This window comes from Heloderma suspectum, chromosome 3, assembly GCF_057233095.1.
Source record: "Heloderma suspectum isolate Gila_16-S chromosome 3, 16-S_ref, whole genome shotgun sequence".
Lineage (NCBI taxonomy): Eukaryota > Metazoa > Chordata > Lepidosauria > Squamata > Helodermatidae > Heloderma > Heloderma suspectum.
Window position 1 is genome coordinate 322,343,250 of NC_139460.1, and position 19,234 is coordinate 322,362,483.

At 45.8% G+C, this 19,234-nt stretch overlaps 1 protein-coding gene across 2 annotated transcripts in view; it reads left to right on the top strand.

Moving 5' to 3' along the window:
• The first annotated feature begins 6,588 nt into the window (after window positions 1-6,588).
• Window positions 6,589-19,234, top strand: part of LOC146351723 (cytochrome P450 2J4-like) — a 30,173-nt gene continuing 17,527 nt past the window's right edge. The window contains exons 1-6 of one of the 2 annotated variants that reach the window (XM_084842098.1): window positions 6,589-6,943; window positions 7,160-7,322; window positions 8,095-8,244; window positions 12,336-12,496; window positions 15,218-15,394; window positions 17,205-17,346. In XM_084842098.1, coding sequence (XP_084698224.1) covers window positions 7,307-7,322; window positions 8,095-8,244; window positions 12,336-12,496; window positions 15,218-15,394; window positions 17,205-17,346 — 646 coding nt within the window. In that variant the 5' untranslated portion in view covers window positions 6,589-6,943; window positions 7,160-7,306. The remainder of the gene's footprint in view (window positions 6,944-7,159; window positions 7,323-8,094; window positions 8,245-12,335; window positions 12,497-15,217; window positions 15,395-17,204; window positions 17,347-19,234) is intronic. The other variant, XM_084842097.1, reaches the window with a different exon arrangement.

Here is a 19,234-nt window from a genome sequence, read left to right on the forward strand (position 1 = left end):
TCCCGCAGCTTGCTTCGCGGTGGGGGGGAGGCGCTCCGTTTCTCCCCCCGAAATTCTTGGCGGGGGGGGAGGCGTCCCATCCCTCCAGCCAAAATTCTGGCCAGGGGAGAGGCACCCCATCCCTCCGGCCACAAATCCTCTTCTCCTGCCGGGTCGCAAATGGCGGCGGCCGTAGCCGCCGCCGTTTGCGTCCCTGCAGTCAGCCGTGATAGGCTATGTAAATGTTTACGTAGCCTATCACGGCTGACTTTGGGGGGGAAAAAAAGCACGTACGCAAATGGTGGCGCCCATGGGTGCCGCCATTTGCATATGTGCTTCCCCCCCCCAAAGTCAGCCGTAATAGGCTACATAAACATTTACGTAGCCTATCATGGTGTTTTTTGACAATCTAGCTATGATAGGCTACGTAAATCTTTATGTAGCCTATCAGGTTTGTTTGTTTTTTTTACACTTGGAAATGGCGGCGGCGGCAGCCGGTCAGAAGACCGGCTGCCGCCGCCGCCGCACCGCCACGCCGCCGCACTGCCGCTGCTGCGCCGCCGCCGAACCGCCGCTGCCGCCAGGGACATTCGACCACGGTAAGTTCCATCCTGGGGGGGCGGGGGGGTGGACCGTTTCTCCACCTATTTCGGGGGGCCGAATGCATTGGCATTCGGCCTCCCGAATATTCGTGGAGAAATTCTCCGACATCCCTAGTTGTCAAGCTGCTCTTTAGTGGTGGCTACTGTGTGGCCACAGCTTCCTCATAATGGCTGCAAAGTTAACTCTTTGCAAAGCCATTGGGGATACATTGAAAGGCTTCCTTCAATTGTTCTTTTCTAGATGCAATATATACAAGTCAAAGGAGCACGTATATTCCATCATAGAACAACAGGGAAAAGTAGCACCACTTTTTTTTAAAGAGTAAAACTGAGTTAAATTTGTTCTGTCTGTTCACAGAATTTGTTCACAGATTGCCAAACATTTTTGTCTGTTTGTTTTTTACTTTCTGGAATTGCGCGTACATTTAGCTGGGGGGAAAAAACCAGAGACCAGAAATACACATTTCCCGCCTATAAGCTAAAGCGTGAAAAAGTGGAGTTTGGGAGACTGGCATTTTAAAGCTTTTTTTCCCTTCACTTTTGGGGAGATTTGCATACATTTGTATTAACTAATGTCCATTTGCAGACATGTGCATTTACTAAAACACATTACTTCATGCCAATGCATGGAAATTTCCCAAAACTGGAAAAAAGGTTAGAAAGCACAAATCCCCCCCCACCCCCATCTATCTTTTCATGCCTTAGCCTATTGGCAGAAATGCGTATATTTGGTCTCTATTGTTTTCTCTTTGCTGTCTAAATTTGCATACAGTTCCAGAAAGAAAGAAAAAACAAACCAAAAAAGAGAGAAGGCTGCATTTCTTTTATTGCCCACACAACTGCAGGGTGGAGTTGGGGTTGGGGAAGTGAATCCTTTTAGTTCCCTTCCCAACCCAAAAACCAGCTTTGATGGCATCTAGCAGAAAAGGCTCCGCACCTTCCATAATTTGGCAGGTTTCTTGTCTAAGGGGGCCATTCTGCTGTTTTCATGGCCATTGCCTACCTATCAATAGAGGGGATTTGTTGTTGTTCAGTCGTTAAGTCGTGTCCAACTCTTCGTGACCCCATGGACCATGGCACGCCAGGCCTTCCTCTCCTCCGCTCTCTCCCGGAGCGTGCTCAAGTCCATATTCATTGCATTGGTGATGCTATCTAGCCATCTCATCCTCTGCCGTCCCCTTCTCCTTTTGCCTTCAATCTTTCCTAGCATCACGGGCTTTTCCAGAGAGTTTTCTCCTCGCATTAGGTGGCCAAAATATTTGAGCTTCAGCTTCAGTATCTGTCCTTCCAATGAGCACTCAGGGTTGATTTCCTTTAGGATTGACTGATTTGACCTCCTTGCAGTCCAGGGGACTCATAAGAGTCTTCTCCAGCACCACAGTTCGAAAGCATCAATTCTTCGGCGCTCAGCCTTCCTTAGAGTCCAGCTCTCATAGCCATATGCTGCTACTGGGAAAACCATAGCTTTGATTAGATGGACCTTTGTCGGCAAGGTGATGTCTCTGCTTCTTACTATGCTGTCTAGGTTTGCCATAGCTTTCCTCCTAAGGAGCATCTTTTAATTTCATGGCTACAGTCACCGTCTGCGGTGATCTTGGAGCCCAAGAAAATAAAATCTGTCACAGTGTCACTGCTGCCATTTCTTCCCCTACTATATGCCAGGAAGTGATGGGGCCAGATGCCATGATCTTCGTTTTTTTAATGCTGAGTTTCAAACCAGCTTTTGCACTCTCCACTTTCACCCTCAACAAGAGGCTCTTTACATCCTCTTCACTTTCTGCCATTAGGGTGGTATCGTCTGCGTATCTGAGGTTGTCGATAATTCCCGGCAATCTTAATTCCGACCTGTGATTCATCCAACCCGGTGTTTCTCATGATGTACTCTGCATATAAGTTAAATAAGCAGGGCGACAATATGCAGCCTTGTCGTACTCCTTTCCCAATGTTGAACCAATCGGTTGTTCCATGTCTGGTTCTTACTGTTGCTTCTTGATCCTTGTACAGGTTTCTCAGGAGACAGGTAAGGTGGTCTGGTACTCCCATCTCTTTAAGAATTTGCCACAGTTTGTTGTGATCCACACAATCAAAGGCTTTAGCATAGTCAATGAAGCAGAAATAGACGTTCTTCTGGAATTCTCGCTTTCTCCATGATGCAGCGAATGTTGGCGATTTGATCTCTAGTTCCTCTGCCTCTTCGAAACCCAGCTTGTACTTCCGGTAGTTCTCGGTTCGCATACTGCTGAAGCCTAGCTTGTAGGATTTTGAGCATCACCTTGCTGGCATGTGAAATGAGCGCAATTGTACGGTAGTTTGAACACTCTTTGGCCTTCCTCTTCTTTGGAATTGGAATGTAAAATGACCTTTTCCAGTCTTGTGGCCATTGTTGAGTGTTCCAAATGTGTTGGCATATTGAGTGCAGTACTTTAACAGCATCATCTTTTAGAATCTTAAATAGCTCAGCTGGAATACTGTCATCTCTGCTAGCTTTGTGGTTAGTAATGCTTCCTAAGACCCACTTGACTTCACTCTCTAGGATGTCCAGCTCAAGTTCGGTGACAGCACTATCATGGCTATCAGGGACATTCAGATCTTTCCTGTATAGTTCTTCTGTGTATTCTTTCCACCTCTTCTTAATCTCATCTGCTTCTGTTAGGTCCCTGCGTTCTTTGTCCTTTATCATGCCCGTCTTTGCACAAAACGTTCCCTTGAGATCTCCGATTTTCTTGAAGAGATCTCTAGTCTTTCCCATTCTGTTGTTTTCCTCGATTTCTTTGCATTGTTCATTTAAGAAGGCCTTCTTGTCTCTCCTTGCTATTCTCTGGAACTCTGCATTCAGTTGGATATATCTTCCCCTTTCTCCCTTGCTTTTCGCTTCCCTTCTTTCCTCAGCTACTTGTAAAGCCTCATCAGACAGCCACTTTGTTTTCTTGCATTTCTTTTTCTTTGGGATGGATTTCGTTGCTGCCTCCTGAACAATGTTACGGACCTCTGTCCATAGTTCCTCAGGCATGCTGTCTATCAGGTCTAATCCCTGAAATCTATTCCTCACCTCCACTGTATATTCATCAGGGATATGATTGAGGTCATACCTGAATGGTTTAGTGGTTTTCCCTACGTTCTTCAATTTCAGCCAACATTTTGTGATAAGAAGCTCATGATCTGAGCCACAGTCAGCTCCAGGTCTTGTTTTTACTGACCGTATAGAGCTTCTCCATCTTTGGCTGCAAAGGACATAATCAATCTGATTTCGATATTGACCATTTGGTGATGTCCATGTGTAGAGTCGCCTCTTGTGCTGTTGGAGTGTTTGCTATGATCAACATGTTCTCTTGGCAGAACTCTATTAGCCTTTGTCCTTCATTTTGTATACCAAGGCCATGCTTGCCTGTTATCCCGGTGATTTCTTGACTTCCGACTTTAGTATTCCAATCCCCTATGATGAAGAGGACATCTTTTTTTGGTGTTAGTTCTAGAAGGTGTTGGAGGTCTTCATAGAACCGATCAACCTCAGCTTCTTTGGCCTCAGTGGTTGGGGCATAGACTTGAATTACTGTGATGTTGAATGGTTTGCCTTGGATTCGTACTGAGATCATTCTATCGTTTTTAAGATTGTACCCCAGTACTGCTTTTCCCACCCTTTTATTGACTATGAGTGCTACTCCATTTCTTCTAAGGGATTCTTGCCCACAGTAGTAGATATAATGGTCACCTGAATTAAATTCGCTCATGCTTGTCCATTTTAGTTCGCTGATTCCCAAGATGTCGATGTTCAATCTTGCCATCTCATGTTTGACCACCTCCAGCTTACCTTGATTCATTGATCTTACATCCCAGGTTCCGAAACAATATTGTTCTTTACAGCATCGGACTTTCTTTTCACCACCAGACACATCCACAGCTGAGTGTCCTTTCGGCTTTGGCCCAGCCACTTCACTCTTTCTGGCGCTACCTGGAAATTCCCTCTGCTCTTCCCCAATAGTATATTGGACACCTTCTGACCTGAGGGGCTCATCTTCCGGCGTCATCTCTTTTAGCCTTGTGATACGTTCCATGGGGTTTTCTTGGCAGGAATACTGGAGTGGGTTGCCATTTCCTTCTCCGGTGGACCACATTTTGTCAGAACTCTCCGCCATGACCTGTCCGTCTTGGGTGGCCCTGCACGGCATAGCTTATGGCTTCACTGAGTTACGCAAGCCCGTTCGCCACAACAAGGCAGTGATCCATGAAGGGGATAGAGGGGATTAGCAGATTGTAAAGACTCACTTTACAGCACAAAACCCCCTCCACCTATCTGTCTGGAATTTGGCTGGCTTTATTCCTACAGAAGGGGCAACAATGCTTGCAAGTGTCATCTCATTCTCTAAAAAAAGTTATAGGCAGGAACCATAGGATATTTTGGATCCCCCCCCCTCCCAAGCCTATAGACGGAGCTATGGCCTCAGGAGAGGGGAATTTGACATCAGGTCCCCCCCACTTCACAGCTGATGCAGAAAGCACCATGGTAGTTGCTTTCCGAATTTGCAACTGTGACCACAGATGACCTTGTAGAGGTAAAAAGGGGGGAATTCTGGTAGGCAGTGAAGAGAGAGGAGAGGCCCGGATCTACAGGATCCTATGGCTTCTGCGTCACTTGTTCCAGCCCAGTGCCGGTAAATGAGTTAGATGGGTTGACTTTTCTGTGAGGAGGAGGAATGGGAGATGAAATTGCCTCCATCCTCTTCTCACTCTGCCTGGGTCTTGCCAGCAGGGCATGGGATACCCAGAGGGTTCCAGTCTCAGAGCCCTCTGTCTCTTGGGAAATCAGCTGTGAATCTAATCATGCCGTTCTCCCCCCGCCCCATTTTCTGAAGTGGTACCATCTCAGGAGCATTGTACCATGTGCTTTTAATGAACAGGTAGGGCCGCGGTGGCTTAGTGGTTAAGACGCTGGAACTGCAGACTGGAAGGTCGGCAGGTCAGCAGTTCGAGACCCGAGTGCTGCGTGACGGAGTGAGCTCCCGTCTTCAGTCCCAGCTCCTGCCAACCTAGCAGTTCAAAAGCAAGAAATTGCAAGTAGATAAATAGGTACCGCCTCGGCGGGAAAGGTAACAGCGTTCTGTGCACCTCGGTGTTCAGTCATGCCGGCCACATGACCACGGAAGCGTCTTCGGACAGCGCTGGCTCTTCGGCTTAGAAACGGGGATGAGCACCGCACCCTAGAGTCGGACACGACTGGTTGGGGACACCTTTACCTTTTTAGATTGGTTCTAAGGGTGGTTTCAGATTACTGACCAAGGGAACTGCTGATCAGCACCAGTGCATTTTTTAGGTTTGATAACAGTTCTTGTGAATATTCTGATACTTTTTTTTGTAGTGTTTTATAGCATTTTATTATATATTTATTGCCTATTTGTATATTTTATATGTTTTTTTAAAACCCATATGCCTCCTTGAGAGACTTTTACCCTCAAAGGGGTCCTGAAATAATTTTAAATAAATAAAGTAATATATTTGCAGTGTGGCAGAAACAAAAGGGAGTGAGAACCATCCCTGCCCGAAGGATGAGGCTGGTGGTCATGTATCTGAAATCACACTTTATTCATAAGCATGTATACATGGGTAATTCGCCAAGGAACTACAAACTGGGGGAACAGGTTACATACTTTATAAAGAAAACCAAATACATACATAGAAAATACTAAGCAAAGGTCTTAGACTATCAAAAGTTAGCATAGGATACCTATATCCAGTCACATAGGGTTTAAGCTGGTCATGCACACATCAGGCATTTATCACATGTACAGGATGCTTCTTTCTATCCATGAATATACCCCTAAGCACAGCTTGAGCTCAAATACTTGCAAATTTTTGCAAGGAAGTTCCTTATCTCATGAAACAACAGGGTTTTGATTGTCCATTGTCCTCATGAGATAGCAGTTAGAGTCAGTTAGAGTCTTTCTTATCTGTGCTTAGGAATGTCTATTCCACTCTCTCACCCAGTTGTTTGTGTCCACATTCTTCATACTTTTCCATCTTGGGGACTTTGGTTCAAGCCTGGTGAAAAGGCCTTTTCTCCCACAGCAGTTAAAAAATGAATGGCATTGGTTAGAAATGCGGGTCAGCAAGGAGTTAGCAAGCTTGTCTGTGGAGTATGGCTGCATAGCCTCAACTCATCTAATTCCACATAATATAAAAATGGACATTTATGGGGATCCAGAAGTTGGAGCAACTTTTTTCTGTTAATGTGTCCTGTTTTGCGGTGATTCATTTCTTCTTTGGCAATGCCTAGCTGCTATCCCCGGGCCGGGCGCAGGTCTAGAGCATCTGTGGTCAACCAAACGGAATGCAGCCTAGCAGCCGTGCCTGGTGTCGCGCCCTGACAGGTACTTGACAATTCTCCCGGTTTTCGCATTCTGATGCGGGCAGCAAAGCAAACCAGGTTTACTGGGCCCCTTGTGGGGAATCCTACATGGCTACGATTGGTTTGGAGGGTTACAGGTTGTGCAGGCCTAGCCAAGAAAAAAAGGACAAGAGTCACGGAAAGGCTGGGTGTGGTTTTTAATATTCTTCTCCTGGGTTTTCCTGTTATTTTGCTACAGGAGGCCAAAACCTACGGGAACATCTTTACTTTGTGGTTTGGCCCAGTTCCTGCGGTCATACTGGTTGGATTCCAAGCAGTGAAGGATGGTCTCACCACCCACCCTGAAGATGTTGTGGGCCGGCCCCAGCTTCCTTTTTTCAAAGCTATGGCAAATAATACAGGTAAGGTTACCCCACTTTCATAGGAAGCCCAGGGCAATGTTGCTCATGTCCTTTATGCAGATGTTCTCATTATACAAGCTGCCTTTACATTAAAGTAAAAACCTGCAGTCCTCCCATTGTGGAGCCTTTCCATGTTTACCGTGGGCTCCCAGACAGTGACCGCATGATTGCTGAGGGGAAGTTTTTAATTTCCAAGGTTCTATAGAACCCAATGAAACAGCGCCATCTAGTGGCTGTTATAATAGCATAACAATCCGACTTAAAAAAAAATAGTTGATTATTTCCGGATCTTTTTGAGATGGGATAACCAGGAAATACCTCTGGATGTGCCCTGGAGGTTGATGAAGTCATGAAAAGGACCCACAAACTTCTGTGAGTGAGCAATCTCAATAGCAGGATAAAGCTCTGTGTGAAGGAGCCCACAGCTGCGGCAGTGTCTGTCTAGTAGTTAAAGTGGAATCCATTTTCAGTCCTCTATCTCTATAAAGTGCAAACATTCGACTTCTTATAAAATTAATATAATGTAGCCTATCAATATGAAACCTGGCATGGAGAATCTCCTTTGTGAGGTGTACAAGCTACCTAGATTTCTGGGGAGTTGGATAAAAATCATTGACTTACATTGACTGAAACCCAGAGCAGAATCACTGCCCCACTGAAATAGGAGCCACCAGCCTCCACTGCATATACCATTTACTGGGACTGATTCTGCAATCCAAATGCTAATAATTAGTAACTGCAGATGTCCATAGCTGATTTTCAATGTTTTCAGGTATTTTGCTGGCAACTACTAGGTCGTGGAAGAATCAGAGACGAGTTTCCCTGATGATCCTGAGGACCCTGGGCTTGGGGAAGAGAAGCTTTGAGTACCGGGTCCAAGAGGAAGCCTACTACCTGGTGGAGATCTTTAGGGATACTAAAGGTATGGCACAGCTGAAAAGAAATGGTGTGTCCTGTTTATTTCCCATTTCAGAAAGAAGCCTGTTCTCAAATACTAAAAAACAAAACAAAAACAAGTGCGTTTAGCTGAAAATGGAGACAAAACTTCCTGGTTTGGAGTCATCAGATTGGCTTCTAATAAGACGCACTAAAAAAACTGCACAAAAGACCATGTCATATACATATTTATGTTCATTTATTACATTAATATCTCATATTTCTTCCAAGTTGCTCAAGGCAGCATACATGATGCTACCTGTGATGAAATGCTATTTTGTTTTGTTGTTTAATTGTATATTTTAATGTTTATTTGCTTGATTTATGTATTCTAACATATCCTTTTCCCAGAAAAAGGTAAATAGGTAAATAGGGGAGAGGGGGAGTTAGAATGTTCAGGTTTAAATGGAGTCTCCTGTTGGCCGTTGCTTTTTCAGTTGGGGAGAGAGGGAATAACAGGCACTTGGTTTTCTTTCAAGGGGGACATAGGGTTTGGCTTTCTAAGGGGTAGGATTAAGGCAATGGGCTCTAGCTTTGGGGGTGGCTAGATTCCCCTGGGAGGTGGAGGGAGGTATATTTATTATTTTGATGTGTTATAATATTAGAAAGGGTAGAGTAGGTAAGGAGTTAATAAAAACTTGAAAAAAGAATTTTTACCACACAAAACTCAAACCGCATTGAAACATCTTATACCATGTAAATAAGGTTTTGTTTTTAATTTGTTCTTTCAAACCACACCATTCTAGGTCTCGTTTGTTACCAGTAAAAGGGTTAAATGGAGCTATGAAAGAAAAAGGCAAAAGTCTAGGAATCGACACCCACACACATAGAAATCGAAGGCTCTCTCCTCACGAGGAGAAAGGTGGTGGCAGTGCCATAATAAAGTGGTTGCTTAGGTTATAGTTGATGTATTCCCTCCACATACACACTCACTCTAAGGTATTACCTCAAGGAAGAAGTTGAGAGATTATAGAGATACTGAAATTCTGGGACTAGACTCAGTACTTGGTGTTGTAAAAATATTTATGAAGAGTGATGATGTTCTAATAATCACAGGTGGGGGAAGGGTCATATTACCCCTCTGTCAATTCTGTCTTCACAACAGCCCTATGAGGTAGATTAGGCTGAGAGATAGCATTAGTGACCAGTGGTGCAGCTAAGAAATTTTAAACCCTAGAAGTAATGGTGCTATGGGGGCCCTTTAGACAATCATGTGTAATACTTCAGTTCTGAATCATGCGTTCCTCATCTCCCCCACCATTCCACGCCCTACAGTGGCTTCTACATTCCTGATAGGTTAGCGGAAAAAACACAAATATGGAAAAGCTCTTTGCCAACCCTGACGAAAAAAGAAATATTCTGAGCACGTGCTGTTTTGTATTTTAAACTCACTGAAATCATAGCGCAACAACAATGACAGCAATAAAATGCAGTTTGCGTCTTCTACCCTGACGATAAACACATTTACTTGGGGAATAAGCAACATTGTGCTGCAAACAAGGGTAATATATTTTAAAAGTAAAAAAAGAATGAAATAAGCTGTTAAAGTGCTGCATTCAATATGCCAACAAATCTGGAACACTCAACAGTGGCCACAAGACTGGAAAAGGTCAGTTTACATTCCAATTCCAAAGAAGGGCAACGCCAAAGAGTGTTCAAACTACCGCACAATTGCGCTCATTTCACATGCCAGCAAGGTGATGCTCAAAATCCTACAAGCTAGGCTTCAGCAGTATGCGAACCGAGAACTACCGGAAGTACAAGCTGGGTTTCGAAGAGGCAGAGGAACTAGAGATCAAATCGCAAACATTCGCTGCATCATGGAGAAAGCAAGAGAATTCCAGAAAAACATCTTTTTCTGCTTCATTGACTACGCTAAAGCCTTTGATTGTGTGGATCACAACAAACTCTGGCAAATTCTTAAAGGGATGGGAGTACCAGACCACCTTACCTGTCTCCTGAGAAACCTGTACGAGGGTCAAGAAGCAACAGTAAGAACCAGACATGGAACAACCGATTGGTTCAAAATTGGGAAAGGAGTACGACAAGGCTGCATATTGTCACCCTGCTTATTTAACTTATATGCAGAGTACATCATGAGAAATGCCGGGTTGGATGAATCAGAGGTCGGAATTAAGATTGCTGGGAGAATTATCAACAACCTCTGATATGCAGACGATACCACCCTAATGGCAGAAAGCGAAGAGGATCTCAAGAGCCTCTTGTTGAGGGTGAAAGAGGAGAGTGCAAAAGCTGGTTTGAAACTCAACATTAAAAAAACGAAGATCATGGCATCTGGCCCTATCACTTCCTGGCATATAGAAGGGGAAGAAATGGAAGCAGTGACAGATTTTACTTTCTTGGGCTCCAAGATCACCGCAGACGGTGACTGTAGCCATGAAATTAAAAGACGCTTGCTCCTTGGGAGGAAAGCTATGGCCAACCTAGACAGCATAGTAAGAAGCAGAGACATCACCTTGCCCACAAAGGTCCGTCTAATCAAAGCTATGGTTTTCCCAGTAGTAATGTATGGCTGTGAGAGCTGGACTATAAGGAAGGCTGAGCGCCGAAGAATTGATGCTTTCGAACTGTGGTGCTGGAGAAGACTCTTACGAGTCCCCTGGACTGCAAGGAGGTCAAATCAGTCCATCCTAAAGGAAATCAACCCTGAGTGCTCATTGGAAGGACAGATAATGAAGCTGAAGCTCCAATATTTTGGCCACCTAATGCGAAGAGAAAACTCACTGGAAAAGACCCTGATGCTGGGAAAGACTGAAGGCAAAAGGAAAAGGGGACGGCAGAGGATGAGATGGCTAGATAGCATCACGGATGCAATGAATATGAACTTGAGCATGCTCCGGGAGAGAGCGCAGGACAGGAAGGCCTGGCGTGCTATGGTCCATGGGGTCACGAAGAGTCGGACACGACTGAACGACTGAACAACAACCATGTACATGCCTGACTAGCTGCCCCTGACTTTAAGAAATTTTTTAAAATAACAAGAAAGGCTGCAGGCAGTGGAGTCTAGTGGCTCCGAACGCTGAGATGTCTTCATTGCCTTTCAAGAACAAGTTCATTTGGCAACATTTGGGCCGCGACATCCTCTCATAAAGGAGCGTGGTAAGAGACATGGAGTGACGTCCCTGGATTAAACTGAGGAATCATCCCTGTTATCTGCACTCACCCAAATCCAGCAGGCATATATGTCGGCACAGTGGTTAGTTGTTGTTGTTCAGTCGTTCAGTCGTGTCCGACTCTTCGTGACCCCATGGACCATAGCACGCCAGGCCTTCCTGTCCTGCACTCTCTCCCGGAGCGTGCTCAAGTTCATATTCGTTGCATCGGTGATGCTATCTAGCCATCTCATCCTCTGCCGTCCCCTTCTCCTTTTGCCTTCAGTCTTTCCCAGCATCAGGGTCTTTTCCAGAGAGTTTTCTCTTCACATTAGGTGGCCACCATATTTGAGCTTCAGCTTCAGTATCTGTCCTTCCAAGGAGCACTCAGGGTTGATTTCCTTTAGGATGGACTGGTTTGACCTCCTTGCAGTCCAGGGGACTCATAAGAGCATCAGACAAAGATTGGGGAGACCCAGGTCCCCATCCCAACTCAACCGTGAAGCTTGCTGGATGGCTTTGGGCCAGGCACTGGCAGTGGTGCAGGGAGAGCTGGATCTTGGGGCCACAGCCCAGGGCCTGCAAGCAGTGCTGCTCTCTGTGAATAACAGCACAAAGGGGGCTGCAGCAATATGTTAATTTCAATAAGGTGATGGCATCATTTCAGAGATATACTCAATTTTATCATGGAGAGAAGAGGAGGAGATATGGAGCTGCTGCTTGCTGCAGCATTCACCCACAGGGCTGGGACGTGCAGTTCTAGTTTCAGTAATTGTCATTATAGCCCTGAAAGGTATATCACTATTATAATGCAGATGTAAGGGTTGCAGATTCAAGAAAGCAGCTTGTCTAAGGCCACTTTGCGAGTTTATGTTTGTCTTCCGGGATCACAGCTCTCACATGTAAATCCTGTACTGTATTTGCAAGATTGGCTCACACTCGGCACCCATCATTCCATTTGTAGGAAAGCCTGTGAATCCGTCTTATGCCATCACTCTTGCCATTTCAAATGTGATCTGTGCTGTGGTCTTTGGACATCGCTTCTCCCATGAGGACAAAACCTTTCATGAGTTGCTGGAAGCCATGGAGTGCATATTCACCTTTGCTGGTTGTCTCATACATCACGTGAGCAATTTTTTTTAAAAAAACCCATTATTTCCCCTAAAATATACAGAAATTAGGATGTTAGTGTTACTGGTCAGTTTGTGCTAAGGAAAGAATCTCTTGTGCGGCATTAGACACAGGACCGCTTTGGTGGTGGCTTGGGATTTCTAGAACTCCCTCGCATGGGATATATATCTGCCTCCCTCAGTACAGGCTTTTAAGCGGGCCTTAAAACCCCATCAGTTTCAGAGTACTTTTAGTTGGGATGCTGGACTGGGTTTTAACAATTTAATTATCTATAGTGTTGGTGGGGATGGACAGATCAGCCTCTTTCCGGTGTACAAGAGTTTTACATGTGTTCATTCATAAGCCTCTTTGGTCAGATTTCTGCATCAATCTGCTGTGTGTGTGTGTGTGTGTGTGTGTTTTTAATGCACAAAAATGTGCATTATTTTAATGCATTTTTTCACAAAATATACATCCCCAAAATACACTTTATAAGCATTTTACCCTAAAATGTTAACTTTTGTATACACTTCACTGTAAAATAGGCATCTTTATATGCATTTTGATTTGGGATGTTGTACGAATCCATTCAGGGGTGAAGGCTGAGCTTTCAGCACCTCAGCCGCCCATGAGCTAGCCGACTCAATTGCATCACGTGAGGCCAACTCGTGGATTTTCGGGGCCTTTTTTCCTTCTAAAATTGCCATTTGCACAAATTGTGACTGTAATTTGTGCAAATTAAGAGAATTGCAGGTGCAGCTTCAGCAAATTAAGCAAATTGCAGCCACAGTATGCACAAAGGAAGCACATTACATCCACAATCTGTGCATCTTAAGCACGCTGGGGATCCTGTGGAAATGGTGATGGTAGAAAAAAACCCTGATTAAGTTCTCAGAGTTTGCTTGTGGCTTGGCTCACAAATGCAAGCTGAGCCAGGGGCTCTGGGGAAATCTGATGAGCCCCACAAGAGTTGGATTTCCTTGCGATGGCCATCCCTAATTTTGGTACATTTTCCAGAGTTGAGAGCTGTTGTGCGAAATTTGGAGAAGTGTGAACACTGAAGGTTAACTGCATTCTGGTCAGCCCATGGGTCTGGGAAACATGAACCTGGCTTGCTTCAAAAGGCAGACTGAACGGCATCTTGGTGGCTTTAAAGCACATTGATCATGGGCAGAGCGATCCTATGGTTTCTGGGAGAGTGACCCAGGGACCATGCAATATTTCAGATTCCCTCTCCGAAGCCACAGATACTCCTTTGACCTCAGGGGGGAGAATCCTATATCGGATCCCTCCCCCTCCCCTGCCCCCTTGCAGCTATTGCAGAAAGAACCATGCCGGCTGCTTTCCAAGGTCACAGTAGCAACGCTGGATGCCCTTGCAGAAGTCAAAAAGAGGGGCGTTCTGATGGGCAGGGAGGGGAGGGGGAGTGGCCAGAATCCAGGAATGTGATCGCTAAATCTGATACAAGAATGTCTTCCTTCTTTGACGCTTACTTGTTCTTTCTGAAGACTTATTCCCCAACTTTCCAGTGCACAACCTATATAAAATAATCCATTAATACAAAAAGTATGTTTAATAAAAACAGAATCAGTTACCATGCAGTGCAATCTGAGGCATGTTTACTCAGAAGTCTGTCCCACTGAGTTCAGTGGGCTTTACTCTTGAGTAACTGTGCCTAGAATTGCAGATTGAGGTGTAATGGCATCTTCATACATACATACATACATATATTCATTTCCCCCTTCTGAAATAGGAACTGACAGCACTTTCTAGTGTTAGGCATAACAAACTCGTGCAGGTGTGATCCTATAAGAAATTATTTCTTAATATCATTGTGCTAAATCGTTGATGTCATTTCTTTATAAAGGAGCCCCCCGCCAAACGTGTTTGCCTGACAGTGGAAGGAAGCAACCTAGCCTCCTTTGAAAGGGAGTTCCAGAGCCTAGGAGTGGCCAATGAGAAGGCCCTACATAGGGTGGCCATATCTCCTACTTCATGGAGGACAGTCCTCTATCTGAATGGTTGTCAAAAGAGAATACTGTGTTTGAGGGCATCTGTTTGACTCTCGGTCTAGTTCACTTCCAGTTTAAAGATAATGAACCATAACGATAGAGAATAGGGGCACTGAAGTTGCTCATCCGCACTAAGTACCAGGTGGTAGACTCAGCAGACACACAGGTCACCTGTGGGGACTGTCCCCACACAGTCCCCACATAGTGGGGACTGTGACACACAGGTCACAGTCCCCACTATGGTGAGATGTATTAGATCTCTATTTAAATCCTAGCAATTCTTTCCAAATTGGTATCTATACATATACATTAAATATGCAAATCCTGTCCCTCTTTTGTCCTCTTTTTTGGTGATGTGTAAATGCCTCCACCTCCACCTAGCCTCCACCTGTTTGCCTCGTAGGCCTGGGAAAATTCTCAAGAAGAACAAGAAGACAATTCATAAGACAGCAGCAACTGCAGCAACCCACGATCTCAAAGGCTTTCTGCAACAGCTGGGCCTTAACTGACCCAAGGTTAAAAGAGAGTGGGCCTGTCAGGCCTGTGTAAGGAGAGATTTCCATCCAAGATGCACCTCCCTGTAGCCATCCTCTCAACCTCCATTGCCAGTGAGACCCAGAACAAGGCCTTCCCAGCTAGCCTGAGCATTCAGGGAGAAATCTCTAGGGTCGTGTTGACGTCAGCTTGTTTCTCAGCACCTGCATCTATTATGTCTCCTTTCCAGATCTATGATCTTTTCCCCTGGCTTCTGTGCCATATCCCAGGACGTCACCAGAAGGTATTGCGCGCCCGTGACTTTGTGCACTCATTCATAAGGAAGGAGATCAAGAAGCACCAGGACTCTGGTGTTCCAGATGAGCTGCAAGACTTCATTGATTTTTACCTTGCTCAGATAGAGAAAGTGAGTGGCTGCTCTGTTTATGACGAGAACTTTTACCATCTTGTCACTTAGTTATGACAGGCAGCAGTAGTGGAGAGATACTGTGGTACAGTGACTCTGAACCAGGAAGTCACTGGCTCAAATACTGGCAATGGGATAAACTCTGTGGGTGCAAGCTGTTATCTCTCAGGGTGCATCAGACAGAGGGGTCCTATCATTAACCGTCAGAAGGCGTGGTGCAGCTATTCCGACATTTCTTTCCTGATGGATTTTCCATGGCAGGAAAAAAGATGGAAAGATCACTGGGGGAATCCCCCAGTGCCACCTTCTGAAATCGGCCTTCCAAGGAGGACTAGAGCCACCACATAACAGGGCCTCCCAGACAGACACCTCAGAAGGATACAGTGTTTGATGGTAATGAAAGCTTCTGAAAGGTCCAGCAGAAGCATCAGGGTCACATTCTCGGTGTCCAGTTCCTGGCACAGATTTTCCACCAAGGTGACCCAAGCATTCTCTGTCCCATAAATGGGCCTGGTGCCATAATGAAATAGAATGAGATAAACTGCCTCATCCAGAAATTCCAGGAACTGAGAAGTCCCTGCATGCTCCAACACCCTGCCCAAGAATGGGATGCTGGAGACTGACCAGAAATGATCCAATGCCGTGGGGTTCAGGGAATTTTTGTTTTAACAGAGGTCTGACCACCAGGGTGGGCATCATGGGTAGGCATGGCTGGGCACTTGCCGAGGGCCCATGCCGCAGCAGGGGTGCCCTGACTAGAGCCCCCTGGAGTTGCTGCTGCTGCTCCTTCTCCTCCCAACCTGCTCATTCATCTGCTTCTCGCTCTGGCCCAGACAACAGTGGCAGGGAAAGGAGGAGCAGCAGCAGATGCCACTGTCTGCTTGCTCCTGGCTCTCTGCCTGTCATGCCAGTGAGCAGAAGCATGATGGGAAAGAGGATGAAGAGCAATCGCAGCTGGTGGCAACGGCGGGGAGAAGGCAGCCTCACCCATGGACGGGACCCATTGAGACTGACTTCCCAAGGGCCCACAAGTGTCTGCTCCTGGCACCGTTCACCACCTGCAGCAATTGGCACTCGGTGTTATGTTTTAAGTAAGGTTTTGTTTCAATCCAGATGTTATTGTTAGCTGCCTTGAGTGCCATTCCTTGGCAGAATGGCGGGACATAAACAAATAATAAATGAATCCAAGGGCTTGCTCAAAAATCTTGTTGCGGCCCACAAGTGTTACTCCGGAATGGCCAGAACCTCGCGAGGGGTGCCATCTGCAGAGCATTTGAGGTGCGATGGATGGGGGTAGCAAGTGGCGGAGGGCTCTGGTGAACAGAAGAGGGTCCTGACACTGAGTGGGTATGATGGGGTTGGGCTATAACTCCCATCTTCCCTTGCAGGATAACATACTCAGAGTGTCGTTTCCTGCAGCAGGAGAGGCCCGCCGGGGCTCTGAGGCCCAGAGGAGTGAATGGCTGAGCCTCTCCTCCGTTCTCCAGAGCCTTCCCCTGCCTGCTATCCCTTTCCCCGGGCAGAGGGTTTTTTCCCCCTTGGGGGAGGGAGAGGATGTAGGAGGTGGAAGAGGGCAGGGTGGGGTGCATGCAGGGTGCAGGGCTGCTCAGAGCGGGCTGAACCATTCCTCCCTGGTGTGATCTGAGCAGGAGTGCTCCCATGACAGAAGCACTCCTGCTGCAAGCAAGCGCCCCATCCTCAACTAACGTGTTTTCTGCTGAAAGATGCACCTTGTGAATGCCGCAAGCCACAGACATTTCACAGCCACATGCAAATGTCATGTGCCGCTTCCCTGTCTGTTCTCCTGCAGACGAAAGACCAGCCGAGACCACCCTATAATGAAAAGAACATGGTACATAGTATATTTGACCTCTTCCTGGGTGGGACAGAGACGTCCAGCACCACCCTCTACTGGGCATTGCTCTATATGGTGCTCCATCCAGACATCCAAGGTGAGAGAAGAACAAGGCGTCCTAATATTGTACCATTTTGGAATCCTGCAACTGATAATGCTATGTGTACAGCTGCTGAACCTTTTGAGTGACAGAGAGAGACTAAAATGCTACCACAAGTTCAAGGGTCTTTACATAGTAAATCATGTTATGTTTGGAAGAATGTGCTGAAGATGTTTTCCATACTAAATTATTTAGACTTTACACTTTGAGCGAGGTAAGGCATTTTCTATTCACTGAGTTTACTTGCGATCCTACTCATATTCATTTGAAAACTGGGACCTCATGCTGCTCTTAAATGTTTTAACACCTCAAGGTGTTAAATGTGGAAATGTGGAAGCTTCCATGATTCCTGTGCCCTACCAGGCTGAAGCTGGCAGGGCAGGAGGAATGGCGGAGGCAATTTTTGCCTCTCTGTCCTCCAAACTCCTTTATTTTTGTTAGATGGGCTTTTCAGCCCATCTAGTGTGGGTAGTAGGGAGGGGGAGGGAAGGAGGCCGGAGGAGGCTCAGAAGAAATCTTATTCTGGCCTCTCCATTCCCCTCCCCTCCTTGCTCACAGGAACACCCCCTTTTCCCCTTCTCCAAGGTTGATTTTGTTACCTTGGAGAGGCAGTCAGTGTGGTTCTCTCCATGCCTGCTGTGAGGTGGCTGTGGTGGGGTGTGTGGAACTTTGACTCCCCTGTCTGAGAGTGCTGTCTCTGACCTTGGAAGGGGTTTTCCAAGCTATCCTATGGTGCCTGGGATGTTCGCCCGGGGACCATAGGAATGCTGTCCAATATAGAGAGTTTTGGCTGTGCTGTAAGTATTATTGTCATTATTGTTTTGTGTTGTGTAATAAGGGATCCAGAAAATGACTAATGCTTATTCCAAGCAGTCACAAAGTGGGAGGTGGGTAGAATATGATAACTGCCATTATATCAAATAAAGCAAAGGAAACTGGGTCAAGGCATTAATGAAAGATTATTGTCTTGGGAATACTAGGTGGTTCGTAGTGCTTCCACCCCCTGTAAAACAGAGCTTCCCCTCTGAGTAGTTCGGCTTCTTCCAGCAGGCAACTGCCTCATTTTCCCCCTTCCTCAGGTAAAAAGACAGTAGAGCTCATGTACACAATGTTGGACTTTTCTCCTGCGCACCAGCATTGTATATATTTAGTTTATATATTTTTATCATGCTCTGCGGCTGACAGAGCTCCCAAAGTGGGTTACATAAAACTAGTAAATCTATAAAACCAATAGCAGTCAATAAAACTTCACAAAGCACAGCAATAAAAAAACAGCATTGCAGCCATATTTTAAAAATGCATGATGAAGTCAATACAGAATTAACATCAAAAGACCGGGGGGGGGGGGGGACACGACATTTCACCTGATGCTGAAAACAAAATAAAGGATGCACCAGATGAACCTGTCTGGGGTGAGAGCCCGATAACGATGGTGCTACAACTGAAAAGTCCATATCTCCAGTCACCACCTACCTTATTTTCATTTGTGGTAGCGGGGAGATGGAGCCGGGCTTAGGAACCTGCATTATATGGCGTCAGACCATTGGTCAAGAAGTTGACTTTCTTGATGAGAAACTTGTACTCCACCACTAAGCTACAAACCTTTCCCTCTGAGGGTGATCTTAACAGCTGTCCAGGTTCATGCAGGAACAAACTGTCTGTTAAGTATCCTGGTCTGAAGCCATTTAGGAAGTTACAGGTTACTTTGAATTGTGCTCAGTGGAGCTGTTCCAAAACTGGGCTTAATGCATTCCATGCAACTGATCCCAGTTAATAAATGCACTGCTGCACTTTGCACTAACGCTCGTTTCCAAATGGTCTTCAAAGACAGCCCTGTGCACAGCTCATTGCAATAACTTAAATGAGCATATAGGCAGCTAGCTAC